Genomic DNA, 23734 nt, shown 5'->3' with positions numbered 1-23734 from the left:
CCATTGTGATGTCGAGTTTTAATAGCTCTCTAAGCGTTGGTATGATGTAATGTCGAAGAATAGGATCTCTTGAGTAATAATTCTCGCAATTTCGTAATTATTTCTGAAGCCTATTGTATTCCGGTGCACAGGTCTAACTGAAGCCTAACCGAGTTAAACGGCAAATATAAGCGTGTACGCACCCGCGCTCGGGGAAGAAATTACAGGGTGAAACGCGCACTTTACAACGAGGGTTTATGCTGAAGAGCCCTTTGCGATTTTACATGCAAACTGCGTAATATGAGCGGAAATTAATTTTAAATTATTAATCCGTGTTTCTTCCGTTGACATCCAATTCCCTTGTTATTTCAAAAATAAACTTAATATATATATTTAGAATAAATAATAGAATAAATTTAATTCTTCCTTTGACAAGAAAAGTTACCGATATAAGATAACGAAATGTTTATATTTCATTAAAGTTTAGATAAAAAAATATTGATTATCTTGTACGAGTAAGAAAATATTGTTATCTTAATACGATCGATTAAATTTTAGTAAACGTTTAATTATCAATACAGGCATTTTGTAACATTATTAAAATAGTGATAATTAAGTAATAAATTATATAAATTTTTTGCGCAAGAAATTTATATATCAGCAGTCATATCAGCAATTTAATAATCTTTATTGTTTCATAAAACCATTTCATGATCCTTGCAACAAGTTATTACGGTAAGCGTGTTTGTTAGCACAGCACTTTCGATATCGCATTTATTGCAACTATTATTGCCAAAATATCTCGATCGTAAATTAGATATCCGAAAAATAATACTTTTTACTTCTTATCGCGATATTGCCAGCACTAATACATCGGCCAATGTTAACGGCTGATATTTCCTCGCGGTGCTGCACACGAGATGAAACCTCGCTCGAAACGTTACTCGCATCCGGTAAATTTCCCGATGAAATTTACCGTGCAACGTGTACCGGAAAATGTCGCGGGCTGCTGGCGCGTTTTGTGGCAAAAATATTTGCCACACGGCTTTTTCAATGTTTCCATGTCACGCGAAGCGTGTGTCGGTGTGTGATATCGGCGCGAACGCAACCAGTGACGCACATGCGTTACGTCCACATATGCATCGCGTACACGCAGATGCATACACATCCTGTTCCATGACGATGGAAGAGTTCTTTCTCTTACTCTGCCGGGTTTATCTCCATTGTTTTTCAGACGAATAAACGCAACGTTCTCATTTATTGCCGTCGCTATGTCAAAATAGTAAAAGTTTCTTATAAACTACTGTTTTTCAATTTTGTCAGTAGCATAAATCCGTTTATTTCGAAATTTATTGATTTAACTTAAACTGTAAATACTACTTATATAAATAATAATTTAATTATTTTATTATAAAATAATCTAAAAATAATTTGCAAATACATATCGTAATGAATGAATTCATAAGTACATATCGTAAATAAATGAATTTATACAGAAATATGTTAAATCAGATGTAATCAAAATATTTAAAACCATAAAATCTGAAAACATCAAAATCAGTAAACAAATGTCACAATCGTATGCAATACGCTTACACAATACGAGCATTATATGTAATACAATAATTATATTAATAATTATGGTTTTGTCCGGTCACGTTTTTTATGTATGCGCTTTATACGCTTCTGGAAATAGGATGTCCTAATTTTGTCACTCAGATCCACGTTATGGAATTGTAATTAATTTATAATTACAATTTAGGTCAGCTAATATCGATAAATGTTTATGCAAAATACTTTTTTATAATTGCAAGCAAAACCTTTATATATGCAAATAGATTTGCAACTTAATCGAACGACTCTATGTATTTTTTTCTATGTCTTATTTCCATATCAAACTCTTATAAAGATATTACTTAAGAGACTCTCATTAAAAATTCTGTTATCATGTATCGTAAAATAATAAACCGTCTACATAGAATTTATCTTGCGTAAAATTGATCTGTTTATTGAAAATTTGACAATTTCGCTAATTAGAGATGTTTTGTTAAGCTTTAATATTTATTAGCATACAATGTATAAATACATTCGTCATTGAAACAACAACATTTTCATGTGAAAAACGTGAGCAGATAAAATGAGATAATTATATTTTGTGATATTAACCGAAAACTCTTTAAATAAGCAATATTATGGAATTACAGAAATTTTGCGTTCCACATTCATAATAGCATACATTTTAACAAACTCGTGAGAAATATCTGGGTATAACAGACAATCACGGATGAATTTTTTTGCTTCATATGCTCACACAACGTGGAAATAATTTACATTTTGTATTTCAGAATCATGAGATTACCAGCTATCGTAAAATTATATCCAAACTCGTATTAAAAATGATAAATTTACGTAATCCAATAAATGGAAGCTTAATACAAGAAAGAATATAATTAATAAATTTCAGAAAAAAACTGCTTTCCCAATTAACATCATTTATTTTTAAAAAATCGAAAAAAGTAGTCTGCCTATTCTTTTCATTCCATAAATATAATATAACAGTAAATAGCATTTGCAGCTTTTTATAATGCACTTGGCTCAGATTTTTTAAGAAAAACAATTCTTTTTTTTTTGAAATTATACAACCTACAACTTTTTTGTCTCGTTATTGTCTTATTAAGTACAAATTGCGAAAGCTACGCGAATCTCCTATTAGCAAGTAGCATCCGAAAAAAAAAGAAAAAAAAAAGAAAAAAAAAACGATTCACGGAAGGTCGCGTTCGCTATTCCGCAAGAAACTTAGTATTGCGTTCCAGAGACGATTTGCCACGCCAGCCAGAAAATTGGAGAAGTTTCCGCGCATTCCGTTGGGATTTCCGCAAGGATTTTAGGGCGCGCGTGTGCCGATTTCCGAAATATTCATATATCGGCGCCGACTGCTTGCGAAATTTATACGCGACACATCGGCCGAATATAATATCCCATGAATTTCTCGTATGCACTCGCGCGTATCAGAACGCGTACGATCACGCGTGACTGGATGTACATAGACGTGCACGAGAAGCACGATAAGAATGTTCGATTCAAGCTCAATTATGTAAGGAAAGTAAATAGGATTTTTACGAAACATTCTTCAAGTTATTGATTTCGGTATTTTCCCGATTTTTTTTTTAATTTTAATCTGCAATCTCTATGCATACTGTTGTGCTCCTTAAATCCCAAAATAGAACCCACTAAAACCCCTTAAAACCCACCTTCCTTTTTTAAGGGAAACTATATATCACTAATCGATATCACTACAAATAAGTTATGGATATAAAAATTGTATGGATATTTAGATTTTACATAAAGCGTAAAATGTCTTGTAAATTATTAAGATTTCTATAAAATCTTTATATATAGAATTGATGAAAAGAATCAGACTTCATACAAAAATCATGCGGCTTTTTATAGAAAAAAAATATTGTAAGTGCGTCAATACAATTGTAAAAAAATAAAATATCAAATCATATAAAATTTTTCTGTTTTATCTTTTTTTACACTTTTGTTTAAGAAAAAATTATAAAATTTTTCTCACAAATTTGTATACGTTAATTGTTTTCTAAAATTCGTCGTCCTTTACGCATCGTAATGCAAACGCGGCGGCGCCTCATCTGTCACATTGAAAGAGCAGATAATGAGCCGACAGGCCGAAACAACATTGTTGGACACCATTCGAAACATCGGCTAATTTGGGACAGCGAATCAAGTGCGCGTTGAATCTGCGGTAACAAGACAAACGAGCGTGCGCTGGCGTGGTTCCGATCATCGAGTGAATGTCAGGCTAGAGACATGCCTATTGCCGAAACTCAATCCAGACGGACTGCGAGATGAAGCGATTCAGTTTCCCAGTAACGCGCCATTTACTTCTAAACAGGCAAATTAAACGTGTCCATTGCGTCGCGTCGGTCAAACGCAAATCCGCTCATTGATAAATTATAATGTGACATGCAAAAGGCTTCCCTCAAAGCAGATTATACCCTGCTTAATTAAGCCTAATTTTCTTTATCAATTTGATTTTTCTTAAATTATTTTAAATTCAATAAAACGTCGAGATACATAATAGATCAGATAATGAAAATATTGTTAATTAAATACAAATTATCTTTTGATTTTTTTATTACTATTCTATTATCATCAGCAGACACAAATTATATTGTTAATTAATTTGTGTCCAAATTAATTTCTCTGTCGCGCAATTATTTCGATTGACGTTGATTCCAGGAATACTCGACATTTGGACTAAATGATTCTCTGTGGCTCGACTGGAGTTTTGAGAAGTACCCTTGAATGTAAACCACTAGAACAACGACCATAAACCGGCGGCGTGACACACCACGAGCCGATAATGTACTGGCGTGCGATGTTCACGTTGCCTATTAATTCGCTCAAATAGAAGCTAGGTGGAATACGCGATCGAATCGCATTAGTCTTCCGATAAATGTTACTTTTATGAGATTGAATGATTTAATTCCGAAGTTCCCGTAATGAGCAGAAAGCGAGAGAAGCGCGATGCAGCAAAGGTTGCGCATTCAGGATTACAAGAATAATCAGGGGTGGAAATTCGCGATGCAGACAATGGAAAAGAGAATATTTTATGATAATTGATATGGATTATTATAATTTTAATTGTTACTTGATATCGGTATGTGCGGATTTTGGGAGATAGCGTTAAAAATATAATTCGCGAAAAAATATGTATCTAGTTTGCATAAATAAAATATGTAATATATTATACAATTCTTTTGCAGCATTTTAGTAAAATAGGAACTTTGTTAATATTTCTCAATCTGATACATATTTTTCTTCAAGCTATTTAGAAAATAAAATGGATTAATCTTACGCAATAAATATATAATAGTCATAGTATCATAATTTTATTCTTAGATTTTTCGTTTATAGCAATTCGTCCCCGTTTCGCACAACTCTAAAAACAAATCCAGAAATAGAGAAGCGGTCAAAGAGCACAAAACGCGCATCTCGTCCAAATCTTCGAAGTTTATCCGGTCTAGAAAACACTCTCATAAGATAACGGAATAAATAAAATGGGAAGAAAAGTGGTCTCGGGATCGGGAGCTGGGCCGCGCGATGGTCGAGGGCCAATAAATTTCTTGCGATTGGAAACCGTTCTTTCGAGGGGACATTAATTAAATGGCGCGCCGATGTTATCGTAGCGCGGCGGGTTCACACGTGCGAAGAAAAGCCATGATTAATGGATCATGCTCGTGTGAAAGAAGGATTTTCTTTCTAGTCCGACGCTGCACTAAAGATTTTGTGAATAGGCGTCACTTCTTTCCCACTGTTTCTTGAGTTGCAACAGTTACCGAGGTTTCTCTCCTAGCCCAAAGAATTAAAAGTAGAGAGAAAATCTTATGAGCAAAATATAATGGTAACAATAATTAGTAGAAGATATTTTTAAAAATATTTATGGATCGAAAATTGTTGATAAGTTTGTTTCGCTATATTACACGCATGTATTGTATCTACAATGTGTATCAATGAATCATATTTTATATAAACGTGACGTCGTCTTATATGAATGTTTGAAGTCGATTCTTTCTCACAATAAAATCAGAATATCTTTTAAATTCTTAAAAATAAAAAATGAAGAAAATTCAAAGAAAAGTATTGCTTTGAATGTATATGTATATGCGAACGTGAGCGTGCAAATAAAGAGTAAAATCATTTTTCTTAAATAAATTTTGATTGATTAACGGATTTGTAAAATCTAAGAAAAAATAAAAAATATTTGATATTGAAATTAAAAATTACCAACATATAAAAAAACTTAGCTCACATAAAGTCTACACGACGTTCTGTTAATTCTACTTATTTTCATACATATGTATATTTAGATAAAACAATAAAGAGTAACAAAACATCTATAATTTTGCAGCTTAAACATAAAATTTTTAAATTTAAACAATGTCAGAATGCAAGATTTTCTTGGATAGAATTTAAAGAGGAACAACTTAACGTTCGCGATTTGGAAAATTAGTAGCGTGATTGCGCTCAAACGGGTCACATGAATAAATCATAGGATATTTATACCTCCTATTAACACGGTCCTATTTAGTCCATGTTACGATTAATCGTGCGGAAAGTTGCGTAATAGCGCTACTGCTTTTACCCCGTTGCCGTCTCATTAATATTAATTCTTCAGACATTAATTCTCAATAATAGAAAGAAAGGTCATCACTCTCAAAGCTATATATTAATTATAATTTAGAGTTTTTTTATTCATACATATATTAATTTTTAAAATTTTACTATTATATTTGCTTATAATCACTTTATTAAAAAAGCATAATGCGAGTGGATTTAATATGCTCTTTGTTGTTTATCTCTTATTCAAAATTTTAAATAAAAAATTTGACAGAGTCTTATAAATATTAAAATTAAAATCTCTATCGTTCTTTTAACGATCGGTCATGCATGGAACTTTATAATCGCACTCTCCCTAGTCGAATGCTAAAACACCCGGTTCTTGTTACGTGACATACGTTTTGCCCAATTATGTAACTACGTTGCAAATTTATAGCTACTAAAACACGCCTCACTGCTAGCAAGCGCCTTTCGTTATACCATGGGACTCTTTAATTAAACGAGCGGCATTCATGCGGCCTTCCGCAACGTATTATTGTACAATCGTATGAAGTTCTTCAATTGTACAATCATATAAAGCTCTCGCAAAATAATTAACTTGTCGACTTGTCTAACATAATTATGTTGCCATTACAATCGTCCTGTAGAAAAAAAATTGAAGAAAATTAATTACATTATGTACAGTATTCAATTACTAGGACGATATCAATTAAGAGAGAAAGAGAAAACGAAAGAATGCTGTGTATTTTTTCTGATAATAATTTTAATATTTTTACATACAACATCTGTAGAACATATGAATAGAAGGGTCAATTACGTGACATTTCTCCTAACGCGATCCTTCGCACGAGAACGTAGTATTATGGACCATATTGTTTATTACTGACATCATTAACCTTTGGTGCTTAATGTAATGCGATGAAGTAGTTCATACGCCAACGCATGCATACCAGCTGACAAACGGACCCGGGCACGTTAGGCAGCAGGTGTCGTTAAGCGGGAATACGTAACTTGATCAGTAATTGCACTGTATAATGTGACCGCTCATATATTATTACATATTACTGATCGCAAGTTACAAATTATTATAATAAAAAGAATAAAAAATTTAAGTAGAATGACGTAAATGGAAAAAATTTGATGACTAGAGTCTTCCTATTTTTTTTATATTATACTTATTTTTAATAATAATAATAATACTAAAAAGATTAAAATATGAAAGATGTAGTAGCTTTTCATTTGTAATTTAGAAAATGATAAATTTTGAAAAATCAAATTTTATGCGACCAAATATTGAATATAATCAACCATTAATATTTGCATCAAATGTTAAATAAATTTTCTTTATTAAGACTTGAGTCAAGACTTGAGCAAAAATTCTAATTAAAAATTGAAAACTTACGAATATAATATGACATTCAAGATTTTTATTTAATTAATACTAAAAATCAACTTTAAATTGATGAAAATAACCAATCGGGCAAAAGAATATTTCGTTACGGTATATTCTGTATATTCATGGAACTTGCCATCTTTGAATACAAAGATGTAAAAACAATTGAAAGAGCTCTCAAAGGATTAATTACAGCAGCTTTCGTCGAACGATTCGGCAGACGATATCGAAAAGTGATTGGTCGATATCGGCACGCTAGGAAAATAGCCCGAGAAAGTAGCGCGGTCGATCTTTTATTCATGTCGCATCGACTCAAACCTCGGGCACTCTTTCTGTCTTTCTGTGTGTCCAAACTGCATCCGGATAATGTAACTGCGTCCGTAATGTGTCCGCAACGAACGTGTCATTTTAGGCGATAACACGTGCGTGTTATCGTGTTACGGTTTACGTGACATATGGAAAGTCTAAGCCATTTATGATGGACCGTCACGTATGCGACTAGAATGCATTGTAGGGTCGTAGAGCACACCATCCTTATTTATTTATATTGATAAAGTTGCTCGTAAATCCGTGTATCGTAAAAGAGAAAGATATATTGAAAATGTGATAAGAGTGAGAGAGGTCATAAAATTTCAAAGTAGCGATCAAAGTAACTATTTATTATTCGTTACTAAAAAAATATATTGAAATTATTTCTTCCGATAAAAACAAATTTTGTAACGACGTTACCATTATAGCTATCGAAAAAAAGTAATTGTTACTTTCGAGGAGAGTACAATTTATAATAAATCGACAGCAATACATTTTTAAACATATAATTTAATTAACATATATGTGTAAAGTGTGGAAACCGGAAGCAGTATGTGAAACCGATAAACAATATAAATGAGAAAAGAGGAGATAACGAGCTATTCGTGCTATTGGCTATTCCGATTCGAAATATAATTAATTTTGCAGTCTGTCCGTTTGTTTTCATATGTGTTTGTACCACGCATTTATTGTTTTTTTCTATCTACACGTATAACGGATATTTGTTTACAAAGTATTTTCAGCGCATTGTTAATTTGGGTTGCAGTTTAAAGGCAACTCTTTTTAATTACGTGCATACATGCGCGTAATTGTATAAACACAATGCGGAATATAGCTACATAAAAAGTAAAACGAATTTTATTTTTGGATACCAACATAATAATTGTTCTCTTAATTTAGATAAGATTATATCTCTCTCTCTCTCTCTTGTAACATAAATTATATTTTAATATAAAATATAAATTTTATTCTACTAATACTTGAATATTTCGAGATATATTTTGTGTTCAATTTTAAAGACAAATCTTCATTAAAAATCGTGTCTTTAATGTTTTTAGATAAAAGATTTACAAATACTTTACATCTCTCACACAATCCTAGTTATATATTAGTAACTCTATATTCCAACTCAGTTCTATAAATATTCAATTATTTTTACAATTAACAAATTTTATTTAAAGCACAATAAATCAATAACAGGAAGCTAAGTTTGTGTCAAAGATCTATTAAAACTTTAATCGTTCAAATTAGAGAAAAAAGGAAAAAGAATGTACGAGATGGAAGAGATGAATTAAGATGATAAATTGCAATAACATTCAAGGCATTGCATATATGTATAATTTTTAATAAAAGAATAGAGAAAAAGTTGAAATTTTCTCTAAACCTTATGTAATTTTGTTTTTACGCAATACGACTTTTTATATATCGACGACAATGGACGCACGCGTCGTTATCCGCGAATTATTTATTCTATGCTCGTCAATATTAAATCTATCTATAATTGAAACATCCTGCCGGTAATTAGCTTCAACATGCATGCCGCTCATAATCCCCGCGAATCCGCTTAATTTTATCAGGATCGACAGATTGAACTGACTGGAAATCGCGCATCTTCCAAAAGCAACATCGCTAATTTCTCGCATTTTATAAATACGTATACCTAGGATTTTTTCAAAATTTATTCAGTCAGATATATTTATTTATAACAAAGATTTTCTTCCCGTAGAATTCAATTTTTTTAATTCACAACTGACTTCTTTCCAGTGACAATGAATATAAAAAGTTTGCAATACGAAGACAGCGTATAGTCACACACATACAAAAGAAAGTATTCTCTTATATAAACTGTAATACGATACCCTGTACTGTAAGAAAAGTATCTAACGATTGAGATATTGAAATATCTATAGTAAATATATATATTCGCAGAAGAGAAACTTCTCGCTCGATCGACGAACGATTGAGAAATCTTGAGATTCCGTATAGAAGATCTATTTCTATCTTGGTGACATTTTCCATAAATAACCGCCGATGTCTATCTTTGAAGTCAACCGAGCGAAACCTACGCAATATATATTTCTAGCAAAATATCGCGCCGGATATTTTAGAGGATCTGTCAAGCAGGTACTTCTGTTCCCATCGCCTGCAAGGCTGAAAATTTAATCGAGTGCTACCAAAGTAATACATTTGGATTTGGGTCGTTTCTCTCCACCATACGCGGTCGCTTTGCCGACGTGCACATAAATAATGCAAAATTATTTTTTAGAGCGACTCTATAATTTTTTATTTTGAATATAATTTACAACTTACAGTAACTGTAAAAGAGAATTATAATGGACATTCACAGTGAAGAATACAAAGTACTGTGTTTTAAAAATATGATAATCGACTGATTTAATAAAATCTAGGGCACCTGTATATACAATGCAACTGTGCATAATATACTACACTAGAATAAATAACAGAGAAAATGCATACGTAGAAGAAAACATGGCAAAGAGAATAAACGCGTAGCATATATGTAAAATAGATGATGGTTGCAAGAAATTTACAATTTACATTCATCTTTAATCTTGTTATTTGTTAGAATATTTTTTCGTGCATTAAAGTAAACTTATTATAGAGCATAAATCGTATAAATAATTTGCTTATATATTACGTACATATCAATACTTATAATTCTAATAATGCAACTGTACTATTCATCAGAACAAGTTATGAAATAAAATTCATATTTCAGGTGACTTGGATTAGGCGGAAAGACAGACAACTACTTACAGTGGGTCGAGATACTCACTGTATAGATAAACGTTTCGTTGTCTTAAACAATCCTAATTGGAGTCTCTTAATCAAGAACGTCAAACAGGAAGATGCAGGTCTTTATGAGTGTCAGGTAATATTCATTGTTTTCATTTGCATTACATTGTTTATAAAACAACATGCCATTTTTGAACATCGATATTATACTAATCAAAAGAGTTATAGTATTGCCCTATATCTCTTCGAAATGTGACATCTTTTAAAAGAGATAGACAAGCTACATAATTATATTTCTTCTTAAATTAATTATATATGATTATACATATTTCTCTAAAAATAATTATAAATTTAACATAAACTTAAACTTTCATTATAAATGCTATTAAACGTAATTATTGCAATAATATACCTTTAAAATATGAATTTTGAATTTTTTCATGTTAATGATTAAATATAAGCTAGGAAATATATATATATATATATATATATATATATATATACAATAATATATCAAATATACCTAGGAAAAAATAGATCTACTTCCATTAAGATATGTAATTTAAAATGTCAGCCTGATTTATTTCGACCAGTATTGCACTCTCTTTTTGCCGATTCTTTTTTTGACATATATATTTTTAACATATATATTGCATTATTTTTTTCTTTTTGTTCGTGACTTTTAGAAATATTTTTCATCAAAAAATAACAAGTTAACAGGACAATCGCTCAATATATCGACCTAGTTTATATTACGCTAACTTTTTTGCTGCGTGCATCAAATAGCTTACGTTCATCCGACTCAACTAGTAGTGACAATCAATCGCGGTCAGACAGTAGTATATCTCATATATATGACTAGTATTAACAGCATTTTTTACGAAGTCTGTTAAAAATTTTTCTCGACAATATAACTTATGACTATAATATAATGCAATTATATGTAATATTTGTTTTTAACCATACAATAGTTTACAATATATAGTATTATTACTTTTTATGCCTAGCGTCATATGTTAATGAATACATGAAAAAAAAAAATAAATAAAACTCTCTCTCTCTCTCTCTATAGCAATCAATAATAATTATAGTAAATATATAAACAAAAATCTAAAAAATAATTTCAGATAATTACAAATAAAAATAATAAAAATATTTAAAAAATTAGATAACGTCATAGAAAAAAAATTTCTCACATAATAAACGATAAAAATTAAGAATTATCATGATTACATGCAAATATTATGATAAAATTAAAAAATGAAACTTGAAATTGACTATTCGACTTTTTAAATTTTAATTATCAAATTAATTTAAATATTTAACGTCTTTAAAAGGCAATATATTTTATAAATTATAATTTATATATTTTCTTATGTTCTAATGTAATAGATACAAACGGTACCAGTGCAGCAACGATTTGTACGTCTAAACATTACGGAGGCGTACTCTGTAATACCAGGTGGCCCGGATCTCCATGTGAAACAGGGCTCTAGCCTGCGTTTGGAATGCCAGCTGATGGCAGCCGCGGAATCGCCCAACTACGTATTCTGGTATCGCGAAACACGTATGATAAACTATGATAACGAACCTGGCGTTAGATTCGAGATGAGGAGAAACGGCTCAGTACTCATCGTGGAGAAGGTGAAGCTTTCGCACGGCGCCAATTACACATGCTCGCCGAATAATGCCAGACCGGCTCACATCATGATACACGTCATCGAGGGTAAGCAATTGTTGAGCGTGGATACAGCATCACAAATCAATTCTCTCATTCCGGATATTCAAACAATTTCGTCCGATCAGTTGGATCGGATCAGTTCGACTATCCGGTGTATACATGACAGTAATAATGTATAATGCATTCACTTGCACATAAACACACACATACACATGCGCACAGCTTTTATTACTACCTAATTATTTTAATTTAATATCATTAACAGTGAATATTATGTTTTTATTATATTTCTAGATTTTTAGACAATTATATCAGCGTACACACATAATCTAATGTATATTATAAAATTTAAATTGTGTAAAGATATGTACACATTTAATTTATGTTATAATTCAATGTGACATATATATATATATATACATCAACAATGCTCTATCATATCTCTTTACGCCCCGCCAATTTCATTGCACATATCCTCTTTCTATCGGTCCAATCTTTCAAAAAACCTTCTCGTTGATCATCGAGATTGCCAAGCACTAGCTTCCTTTCTCTTCTCGAACCATTAAGGAGACGTTTATTTATGCTCCACATATATGCGTGAAATCTGGATTCGGGCAAAAACAGACATTGTGTCGGAGTATAGGGCGAGTCTTATGGGCCGTAAAATTCGCAAACCGTCCTCAATCTCGAAGGATAGCTGTATATAAAGCCGGTCGCCCATTTTTTCTAGTCAACAGGGAGAGTTAACCTACTTCGGCTATTCAATCCCGGTCGGGATCAACGGGCGACCATTCAAAGTTTTTCATGTATTGAAAGGGAAATGTACATTTACGTAAAAATACACTGTACAATTTCACGTACACAGTGTACAATAATCAATAATGTAATTGACAAATAAAATATCGTGCCTTAAATTTTTATTAATTTGGAAATTAAATATGTGCCTTAAGTACAATTTTAATTTTATATTATTCGCGATTATATACATTTCATAATTGTTAACTTGATATGTTTATAAAAATCTTTACCAATCAATGTTTATATGACATTTTTCTTTATCAGTAAAATTAGAATATGCTGCTAAAATTAAGCCGAATATGTCTAAACCGTTTTACATATCAAATTGCTTTTCTCTCCCATTCGAGTTTCATCAAGCAATCTTATCTGTTTTCAGAGGAAGAGAAACCAGCGGCCATGCATGGAGATGATCAACGAAATTTCACGGCAACTATGTGGAGCAACACCATATTGATTCTTACGGCTCTTCTAATTATTCCAGATGTAAGACGGTACTTCCAAACTTTCATTTGCCATGCCACGTGATTAGCATAAAATGCTATTTTCGCAAAACAAAAGTCGAATGCAAACTCGCGTGAAACAAGCTTGCATACCTAAAATTTTTTTCAACAATTCGAAATATTATATTTGCGTATCGGAAGATATTTTTAATCTGATATCTACAACATATCTTGCTTCTCGCACGCTGAAGTTATTTGATTCTAATTCAAACGTCATGAAGAAAAATGTGACAGATTCCGCTCGGGATCAAAGAAAAATCTATTTGCAAATAAACTTAAAGCGAGAGATTCAACTGCAGACGTTTTTCCAAGAGTCTCCGTATCCCCAGTGGTGAAATCCAAGGAGGACTACAAAGTTTCACGTAACCATGTAACTTTCGTTTAAAGAAACGTCTTATCCAAGTGACACTACTTGATAGAAACTCCGCTTGAACTCGTAACGAGTGAATAATATCCACAGAATGAGATTTGGTCGTCTTTCGACATGGACAAATTTACTCGCAAACTTCGAGAACCAAGTTGCAGTCCTGTGTCGTTGGACATCATAAACTCTCGCACATTGAAACAGATGATTTTTTTCATGGAAACTTACCGTTTCTATTTATATCACAAAGTGTTTTCAGAAACTAAATTTATTCGCAAAGTACACGCGCGTAAATTCCATTTTTATTTTTGTGAATATAGCAATAATAAAATAAATTTTAACCTAGCATCTAGCATGTATATTTTTTCGTAGAACAGTTCTTAAATTTCAAATATAAAATTTAAAATCTTCTCAAAGATCTTCACGCTTTGTAGAATATTACATTTGCGAAATATATCATATCTTGGCGAATAAATTTAGTGCTGAAATCTTGTCGCGAAGCGAAGACAACACTTCATCATCAGAATCAGATATTATTTACTCCTTATAACTTTCCAAGTTTCTAACAAGTAATTTAATACAAATAGGACATTGAGTTCTGTAAACAAAAGCTTGATTCCGTTGGTTCTACTGGCTGTTACTAATATTGAAGATATAATTAATTTATAATCTAGGATTGTCCTGTCATTGTAATTACATGAGTAATATAAGCTGACAGAAATTGATATCGGATTTTTAAATGTTTTTAAAGCAATAAATTTACAATTTTTAATTATAATTAATGTTCAAAAATTACAATTAAAATTGCGTCCATGAATATACTGCCAGATGATAGCTGAAATTAATTATCGATAAAGAAAAAACTCTTATCTTAAAGCAACTTAAGTAATATTCTAAACTATAAAAGATGCAATAATTTATAATAACGACAATTTACCTGCCGCGTACAATATTTCTGATAAAAATTCATAAAAATTTAAAAAATAGTTATTATTATTTTATTTATATAAGAAAAACTCTCTTTAATCTGATAATAATGAAATTGTGAGTGTGTAAAACTTAAAATGCTATTGTGTATTTGAACAAAGATTAACAATGTTGAAATATATGTGAATAGTTAATTATAATAATACATACATACGTAATATATGTATTAACTTTTTCTAATTAATATTCTAGGAACATATTATTGTGCGAATAAGATTTAAAATAAAACTTTACATGTTACATATTATATTGATTTTATATAATTCCGAGAACAAATAATATAACGTGGTCAAATGTAAATGTACATAATTAGTTATGAAAGAATCTAATAACATATATAATTTTATAAGATAAAATTACATACGTTATCAAATTTTTTTTATAATTAACTATGTATATTTATACATCTAATCATATTATACCATTCTTTCTTGGTATCTTATAATTATAAGAACAACAAATACATTACATGTATTAATATAAACTTATTAATAAATTATTTAGATTAATAATTAAGTATAAGAGAGATATTATATAAGTATAATTAAACTTTAATATAATCATAAGAGAGATTAATTTCTATATTGATACTATGTGTAATGATTACATATATGTTCGTGATATATTTCAGAAAGATATTTTCAAAGACATTTTACTGATTTTGTATATATTAAATTAAGGCGTATATTTATTTAATTAGGATATATATCTTAATAAAATATGCCTCGTCTTAAGAAAAATTTAATACTACTTTTAATATTTATAATTTTTCGGTTGTGCGAATAGTAAATAAAGCATTATAAATATAAGTAAGGCTCAATTATTAAAAATCATAAATAATTAATAGAAGTCGATTTAAAGTCGAATGCGAACGATGAGAAGCAAAATTATTTTACAAATACACACTTACACAAAAAAATATTTGAATATATTAATTAAAATAGTGAACACATTTCCTTAAAGTGTAATTTTTTTATATTGAAATTTGTATAAAAAATTTTATTAAAGTTTTATAAATTAATTATACTATTTCGTCGCAATTGAATAAAAATGTACAAAATTTAATAATATTATAGTAATTTTAAAAATCCAGAAAATAAATTTCGAAAAAGGAGATAAGCAAAAAAATAATATAATTAATCAATATATTAATTAAAATTAACTATTTAAGAAATATAATATATTTACATAGAAAAGAGAAAAAGAGGAGAAGAAAGAACTTTATTTTCTCCGTTTATTAAAGCTATTTAAACAATGGCATAGTAATTTCCGAGAGAATGGCAATCACTTAAACAATCTAACGCTCAAACAAAGTAATTCAACTAAAATGCCTCGAATGTAATTTATCGGTAAATTCCGACGAGCGTCTACAAGTAAAAGCAAATTCAGGACTGTGATGATTGAAAGGAAAACTCCAAGCGGTTTTCTCATTTGACAAATCGTAGTTGTCTGCATGAATCCGAACATTACAACAAAGTTATCTCAGCAAACATTAGATTTGTTTTTAAAGAATGATTATGCCTCGTTCACATACATTTTATGCGTTTGCAAAAAAATGACAAGAAATAAATTTTTTATAAATCTTAAAGAATTATTACTTAATAATAAATTAACTAATACCTTCTTTTCGTAACTATTTGCATATGCATGTTAAAAATTCTAATTGTTAGATATATTATAATTTATTGTCGTGATGTATTTTTGATGTATCTGTATTCCATGTTTAAAACAAGCAATAAATTTTAATTACTCATTAACTTATAATTATATTATATATTATAACACACGCAATTACATCGCTGAAAACTTGTTGGATTTATTCAATTTATGCCAGATTTTCCAGTTAATTTCGCTAATTAAGGATATATATATCACGCGTTCAAGCGTTAACGTAATTACAGTTACATGACAATTACATTTTCGACTTAAGCTGCTTTCGCGGTTTCATCAACGCGAGAGGCGCTAAATATGTCAAACTTGTCATGACTGTTTTAATATCGCGATATAATATCGCTTTATCTCTATAGAGTCCGCTTGACGAGCTTACAAGATGAACTGTCGCATGCCATAGTGGTCCAAACCGAGACATCTCGCCAAGCGGAATAATAATCCTCTTCGATTGATGTACAATGAAGCCACATTCGCAGGATTGAGCATGCTACATCGCAGTATACGGAGAGTTTAATAATTATCGATCAACACCGCAAGGTGTGATTCATACACAAAGTGATTCATACACACGTTAATAGATACGAGCATTTGATTGGAGATACGAGAGTTCATGCGCGTTTACGTTATAAATTCAATATTTGTAAATTGTGTGACATTTAGTCCTTCTCGGTTCTGTTGAAGACCAATTACTAACAATCAAATTGTGATCGTATAGCATTAAATTACCAACTAGTTTTTTTTCTCGCCGGATTAATTTGCCCAATTATACCAGATCCAATAGAAGCTACAATATTTATATTTGATAGGAGCTAATATGTAATAGATAAGAGATAATTTTCAGCATCAAATTGACGTATTCAAAACAGAATATTATATGGATCCAATCAATCTTGTAAATTTATTCACAAATTTTTCGTAGCAAATATAAATTGGGTGTTGGTAATTAATGCCAGTATTAATGATCTGCATAATAAATACATGTCACAAGAACGACACGTAAAATTGCCTTATTTTTTTGCGTAATTAGTTGGTGAATTACGATCATAATTTTCAACGATTCGGCCAAAGAGCCATTGTTGCAGAAAATACTAATCGTCGACTCAGTCATCCGATAAGTCTCGGTCGTGCTGTGCTCAAATTGTCGAGAGATTTCAGAAAATTAAATTCCCGTTTAAACGCGTCCCCAGAGCGAGTGACTCGAGAATAGTTTGTCTTTTAGATCTCATTGTGTGATAGCAGTTTTCTCTTTTGTACTATATATATACGCGACTATTTCCTTATTTAAATTAACGACTTTAATTACCGTAGCGTCCAATCGCAAGATAATATTATCGTACAACATAAAAGACCTGCGATTGATCTTTATCACTGTCTTTTTTTATCTTTTTTTTTTCTCCATTATTGTAGTCAATACAAACATGCACATAATATAAGTCAATGTATTAATAAAAAAAAAAAAAAGATTATGTTGTTTTACGCGAAAATCCTCCCTCCTCCACATACACACACACATACACAAACACACAATAAAAATTCATTGGAATACGGCCGCATTATTTGACTATAAAAGTATGCAGATTATATCCTAAGAATTTTTGATATTACTTTAGAACGAAATTTTTGTGCTAGAGATTTTATATACATAAATATACTAGTAATATAAATAATATCTCTGAAAAATATATCAAAAATATAGTAATTAACGAATGACAAATATACATATATGTACTGTAAAAAAATATTTCTTTAAAGATATTTTTCTTCCTTTAACGCGTTATTTGCGAAACGTATTTTATTATTTAAATAAGAAGAGCTATATGTGTGTGTATGTGTAAAGATACATATAAATAATACATAATAATATTATAACATTATCATATTAAAAGAAAAATTAAGGAAAGAAGATATATAAAGTTTATTGAAATGGAATCTCTCTTTGTTCTGTTACGCAAAAAATATTTATCTTTTATTTCTACCAACAAAAGCACTTATATATGTATATATATACTTTGCTACATTGCAAAAAGGGATAATAGATAAAAACGCTTTTTATATTCAGCGCTCCATTTTCGAAGTTGTGAAACACACGAAGCAGGTCTCTCTATCCTTTTCAATTACGCGACGATAATCCCGACTGATCTTTCTGATCATTTTTCTCCAGATTTGAAGGCACAGTAATCAGAGCGTTTCTTTCCATCTATTTACTTAGCTCCCTCAAATATTAAGCTCAAAATAAACATTATTTTTATTAAAAATAATGAATAATATTTTAATCAAAATAAATTTATATAATTTATAAATAATACTATAACTTCCAATAAAATCCTCCTGTTATTTTAATCTTTTAATTTCAATTTTTTACATAAAAATCTTACAATCCTTTTACATCATAACTAACACTATTAGCTATACGACAGACATACCAATAAATGCGGATAGCCACAGCTCGGCGGTATAATGCAAACCACCATTGTTCGATGGTAATAGAATCTCGAGTAATTAAATAAATGTCATTCACTTTCATTTCAACATCTCTCTCTCTCTCTCTCTCTCTCTCTCTCTTTTAGAGTTGCTCTTCGATCAAGATTCCATCCATCGTGGTGAATTCGCCTATTATTGGAGAATTCTTTCTTCATTGAGAAAAACTCACAATCAAATACATTGATCTGATCAATGTTAAAGAAGAAAAAAAGCGAGATTTACAAAAGGAAAACAAAATTATATATCTCATGAAGAAAGATAAAAATCTCTTATGTATTTTAAATTTGACTACTTGTTTCAATTTATTAATTAACATTTTGACAAAAATAAAGTGTTAAATCGTGAAACACACCTTTAGATAATTCAATTCTTCATAATTAAATTCTACTACACATTTTATCTCCAAAATTAGCTTCAGCTTCATTTAGAGTCTATTTATTTTTTACCGTATTAAAAACATATTTTAAACTTTCATAAAATATCGAGTATATTTTTCGCGTAAAAGATGCACGCCGAAATACGCGCAATGCGATCTTAAGATAACGATAAGCCCTATAAACAAAATGAGACGAGAGCAAATGTAAAAAATACTTTTTTATTTTTTACTTTTTACGCGCAAGGTAAATTGTTGGCTCTATTAGCGTGATACATGTGCATGCGAGTTTAATCGAAACAGGCTTTAGTACAATGGTGTCTGCGCCGCTTGACTTAATTGAAAAGCTATGTGAGAAGTAGTTCGTGCGGTCGAGAGTAATAAACGAATAGGTAGGCGCGCAAATGTACGAGTTCTCGCTCTCGATATGAATACACTTATGGTAAAAACTGCTTTGCGTGTGCCCATAAAACAACCTATCGTCGACAAGTTTAATCCCCCTTCTAGCTCGTTCATTCTAAATGTCCTTTTATACAAGCATGCTTGTAACGTGAAATGCAATGCACTTGAAAAAGAAAAGTTTTTATTTTACGAAAAAAATCTGCTATTTTTATCAAAGATCCGCCAATTAAATATATTTGCTTCTATGTTATTTAAAAATATTGAATATAATAAATATGTAAAAATTATAGTATCTCTCTTAGTCTCACTCTTCCCCTTCGATCTGCTTTGGGTGACCCTACCAATAAGCTATTAGCGTTTTCAAATGAAGCAGGTTTGATTGCTTTGAGCAATTAAATCCAATTTGCCATGAATATATATTCGACCAGAAAATAGATTTTGTGTGTGAGAGAGAATTTAATTAATATAAATATATATAATACATTAATAATAATATAATAATATAAATAATATAAAGTTCACACGTTTTTGGTGCTATTTTGGCTTCAAAGAACAAGATTTTTTGTCCTGATTAATCATCAAACGCTTACTTGAAATATTTCATTGATTAATCTAATAATTCAAATATTTTTAATAACTAACAAGTCGGAATATACGACGTCGTTAATTGGTCTCAGAACAATCAAATTTGCTTTACTAATATTTTTAACATAAAATATATATTACAACATATTATAATATTTATTGTTATTGTAATTTATTATTTTTTATATTATTTTTTAAAATTTTTCTGAGAATAAATTTAAGTTGAATATTATTATTATGTATTGTAATTTTATTTCTAGTTTTCTCTTTAATGTCCTAACAATCCCTATAGCCCTAACAATCCTTATTTGCTGGCTGAACCAGCTTACATGTACCTCTCGCTATTTTGACCAGTATAAGCCGCTTATTTTGCGTAGACCATATCCATTCTTCAGGCCAGTTGGACCTACCTTTCGTTGCTCCTGGCCACTTGCTGAATTGATCTCGAACAAGAGATCGAAAAAGGAAATACATATTCCTTTTATCGTTGATGCTATTTATTAGCCGGCGAATAGCCGCAAGATTTTTCTTGCGCTTGTAAGGAGATAAACTCCTTCTTTTGGCGGCTAATTATTGTCGCCAGCAGATGAGCGCAAATATTTTACGCTCGTTGACGATCGTACAATTTTACGATCGTTCGTTGAATATTCATTTTAATAACTTTATTTTAACTGAGACAAAGCCAAATTATCAATCAAAATTTTGATTAAAAAATTATGATAAATATATAAATTTGATTAAAATTTGAATATTAATATATAATTTATTTAATATAATAATGCATATATATAATAATATATAATATTAATTTATATAATAATATATAATTTATAATAAAATAATATTAATCTACACAATATTTATGCCATTTGTTATCATATTATAATTAATTGATTAATTTTTGATCTCTCAGTTAAACTAAAGTTTAAGAACAAAGTCTACAAACAAATTCTACAACTGAATGAGCTATAAGAAATTAGGATAAAATTGCCGTGCGTTATAAGAATGAACCATGACACGTATAATTGATAAAATTACTATCGTTCTTTATTCAGTAAATTAAATAAAATCTACGAATTGGAAAAAAATGGTTTTCTATAATCTTCCTTCTTCAACTTAGACTTTAATTTTTTTTATATAATTTATATTTTGCAATAGATGCAATATATATTTAAAAAAACTTATTCAAAGTTATTCAACTGAATCTGTTTAAGCTCATCCATTTAAAAGTAACGGATTTATTACAATCTATAATCTATAATCTACATCTACAATCTCTATGAATCCGTTACTTTAAAATTAAATAAAAGTTTCATCACTCACCGGCACTGATGCGCAACAGCGGAGATTTGGTCTTGAGGCTACGTTGTCTGCAACACAAAGATATAAAATCCAAATTATAGCAACGCTTAAAATAATTAATATTTCAAAAAATTGTTATTGTATACACCGAATTTTATATCCGATGCGTATAATAATAAGGTATATAAATATGAAATACTTTTATAAACTCTAAAAAAGAAAACTATTTTTTAAATTAAAAACTTTTATAGTATGAGTCTCTCTCTTGTTTAAACTATTAAAATAATGATCGAATCGAATTAATGCATGTATGGGATTTATAAATAATTAATATACAAATAATAATACTCACCCTTGGGTTGCTCCGCCGGTGCAGGATGCCTCTCCTAGGCCTCCTCCTCCTCTCAGGATGTCAGGGTCGCTACGTTGATCTGAACATACAAATAGGAGATGCAAATTGTAGTAATGCTCAAAATAATTAATATTTCCAAAAATTTATTATATGCATTGAATTTTATATTTGATGCATGTAATAATAAGCAGATTAAAGAATAAAATACTTTTATAAATTTTGAAAAAATCTATTAATAACTGTAATAATTTCATACAAAAGCTATTAGCTAAAAGTAGAAACTTTTACAAGATTATAGCTTTTATATATAAATATCTTTTTCTCTAATTTTCTCTTATTTAAATTATATAACGAAAAAAATTAAATCACGCGATTAATTGCTTAATTTAAATTGCACGTTTGCAATTAATAATTAAATACAATTAATAGATATTTAATAGATAATTAATATAAAAATAAAAATTACTTACCACAGAGTTGCTCCACCGATGCCCGATGCCTCTCCTAGGCCTCCTCCTCCTCTCAGGTAGATTCACACGCGCGATACTTTAAACGGCACTCCCGCACTTTTATTAAAAAATACTTCCGCACTTTTACACACGCGCGATACTTTGAGCGGCACTTCCGCACTTTCGAATTTCGTTACGATCGAACCCCGTTTCACACGAGAATCATACTGCGAGTCGACAAGTCGGGAATTCACGATTACTCCGAGCTAGGGTTAAGCGAGCAACGGAAGAAGACGAAATCGATTGATGGAATCGACGCTCAATTCTTGTCCGCGCTTGTTCTCACCGAGGGCCGACTCGAACTTTATTAGGAACGATCACAGAGAACCACCAAGTTTCTATCATACAGACTGAAACTTACGCTTATCATAAGGCTGAGAGACGGGTCGAGAATGAAGATACCCAAGTCCTAAGTGTTCACAATTTAGATCACTTAGAAGATGAGAAATCAGCTTCTCTAGCGAGCGAAAATCGAACCTAATAAAACACAGCCAACTTTCCTCAATGCGATACAGTACAGCTGATAGACGGAACAAGATGAGGGAACGACGATTCAAAAATCGATCGAATTCTAACCGATTCGGGCCGAACCGTTCGTCGAAGCAGAGCGTGCCCCCAACAGCCAATTCTCGAACCGAAGTTCAAGATTAACCGCGCGATCATCGCATCTATATTATGCACGATCATACGTTGCTACGCGGCCGGCATTCACCTCAGCCGCGATACTGAGGCGTTTTAACGTTGCGTCTCCATTAATATATTAAATTTATTAATACATAAATATTTATATAATATATGTAACATTAACATTGTATTAACGTTACCTAATATCATATAAAATTAATTATATTAATAGGGTATTAATATATTACCGATAGCAACGCTGAGAGATATCCCAGTTAGTCGGCAACGAAGTACGATCCTCGAATCGTGAAAACGGGATAGAAGTCCGACGCGAAGACGCGAAAACGCGATTATGCGGTTACGCGACTCTCTCGTTGCTCGTACGCTCCGATGACGAGCAACAAGGCAACGCACTAAGTCCTCCACAGATGTGCGTGCCACATATGAGTCATTGTACGACTCGTGGCAATGCAGTATGGACACGCGACGACGCGAAAACCGTCCGCGGCACGATGACGGGACACGG

General features: G+C 30.7%; 2 protein-coding genes across 3 annotated transcripts in view; one reads left to right on the top strand and one right to left on the bottom strand.

Annotated features, from left to right (window-relative positions):
* Positions 1–13954, top strand: part of LOC126853288 (zwei Ig domain protein zig-8-like) — a 79898-nt gene extending 65944 nt beyond the window's left edge. Inside the window, exons 4-6 of the mRNA XM_050598893.1 lie at positions 10563–10715; positions 11972–12305; positions 13435–13954. Coding sequence (XP_050454850.1) covers positions 10563–10715; positions 11972–12305; positions 13435–13583 — 636 coding nt within the window. The 3' untranslated portion in view covers positions 13584–13954. The remainder of the gene's footprint in view (positions 1–10562; positions 10716–11971; positions 12306–13434) is intronic.
* LOC126853286 (neural cell adhesion molecule 1-like) overlaps positions 1–22651 on the bottom strand; it is a 347428-nt gene extending 324777 nt beyond the window's left edge. Inside the window, exons 1-3 of one of the 2 annotated variants that reach the window (XM_050598889.1) lie at positions 22546–22651; positions 22076–22154; positions 21745–21791 (exon numbers count right to left, since the gene is read on the bottom strand). The gene's annotated coding sequence lies outside the window, so the exon portion shown is untranslated. The remainder of the gene's footprint in view (positions 1–21744; positions 21792–22075; positions 22155–22545) is intronic. The other variant, XM_050598888.1, reaches the window with a different exon arrangement.
* Between the last annotated feature and the right edge of the window lie 1083 nt (positions 22652–23734).

Source organism: Cataglyphis hispanica, chromosome 12, assembly GCF_021464435.1.
Source record: "Cataglyphis hispanica isolate Lineage 1 chromosome 12, ULB_Chis1_1.0, whole genome shotgun sequence".
In the NCBI taxonomy this organism is placed as follows: domain Eukaryota; kingdom Metazoa; phylum Arthropoda; class Insecta; order Hymenoptera; family Formicidae; genus Cataglyphis; species Cataglyphis hispanica.
The sequence above is the reverse complement of the archived record's forward strand: the minus strand, read 5'-3'. Positions and strand labels throughout refer to the sequence as shown.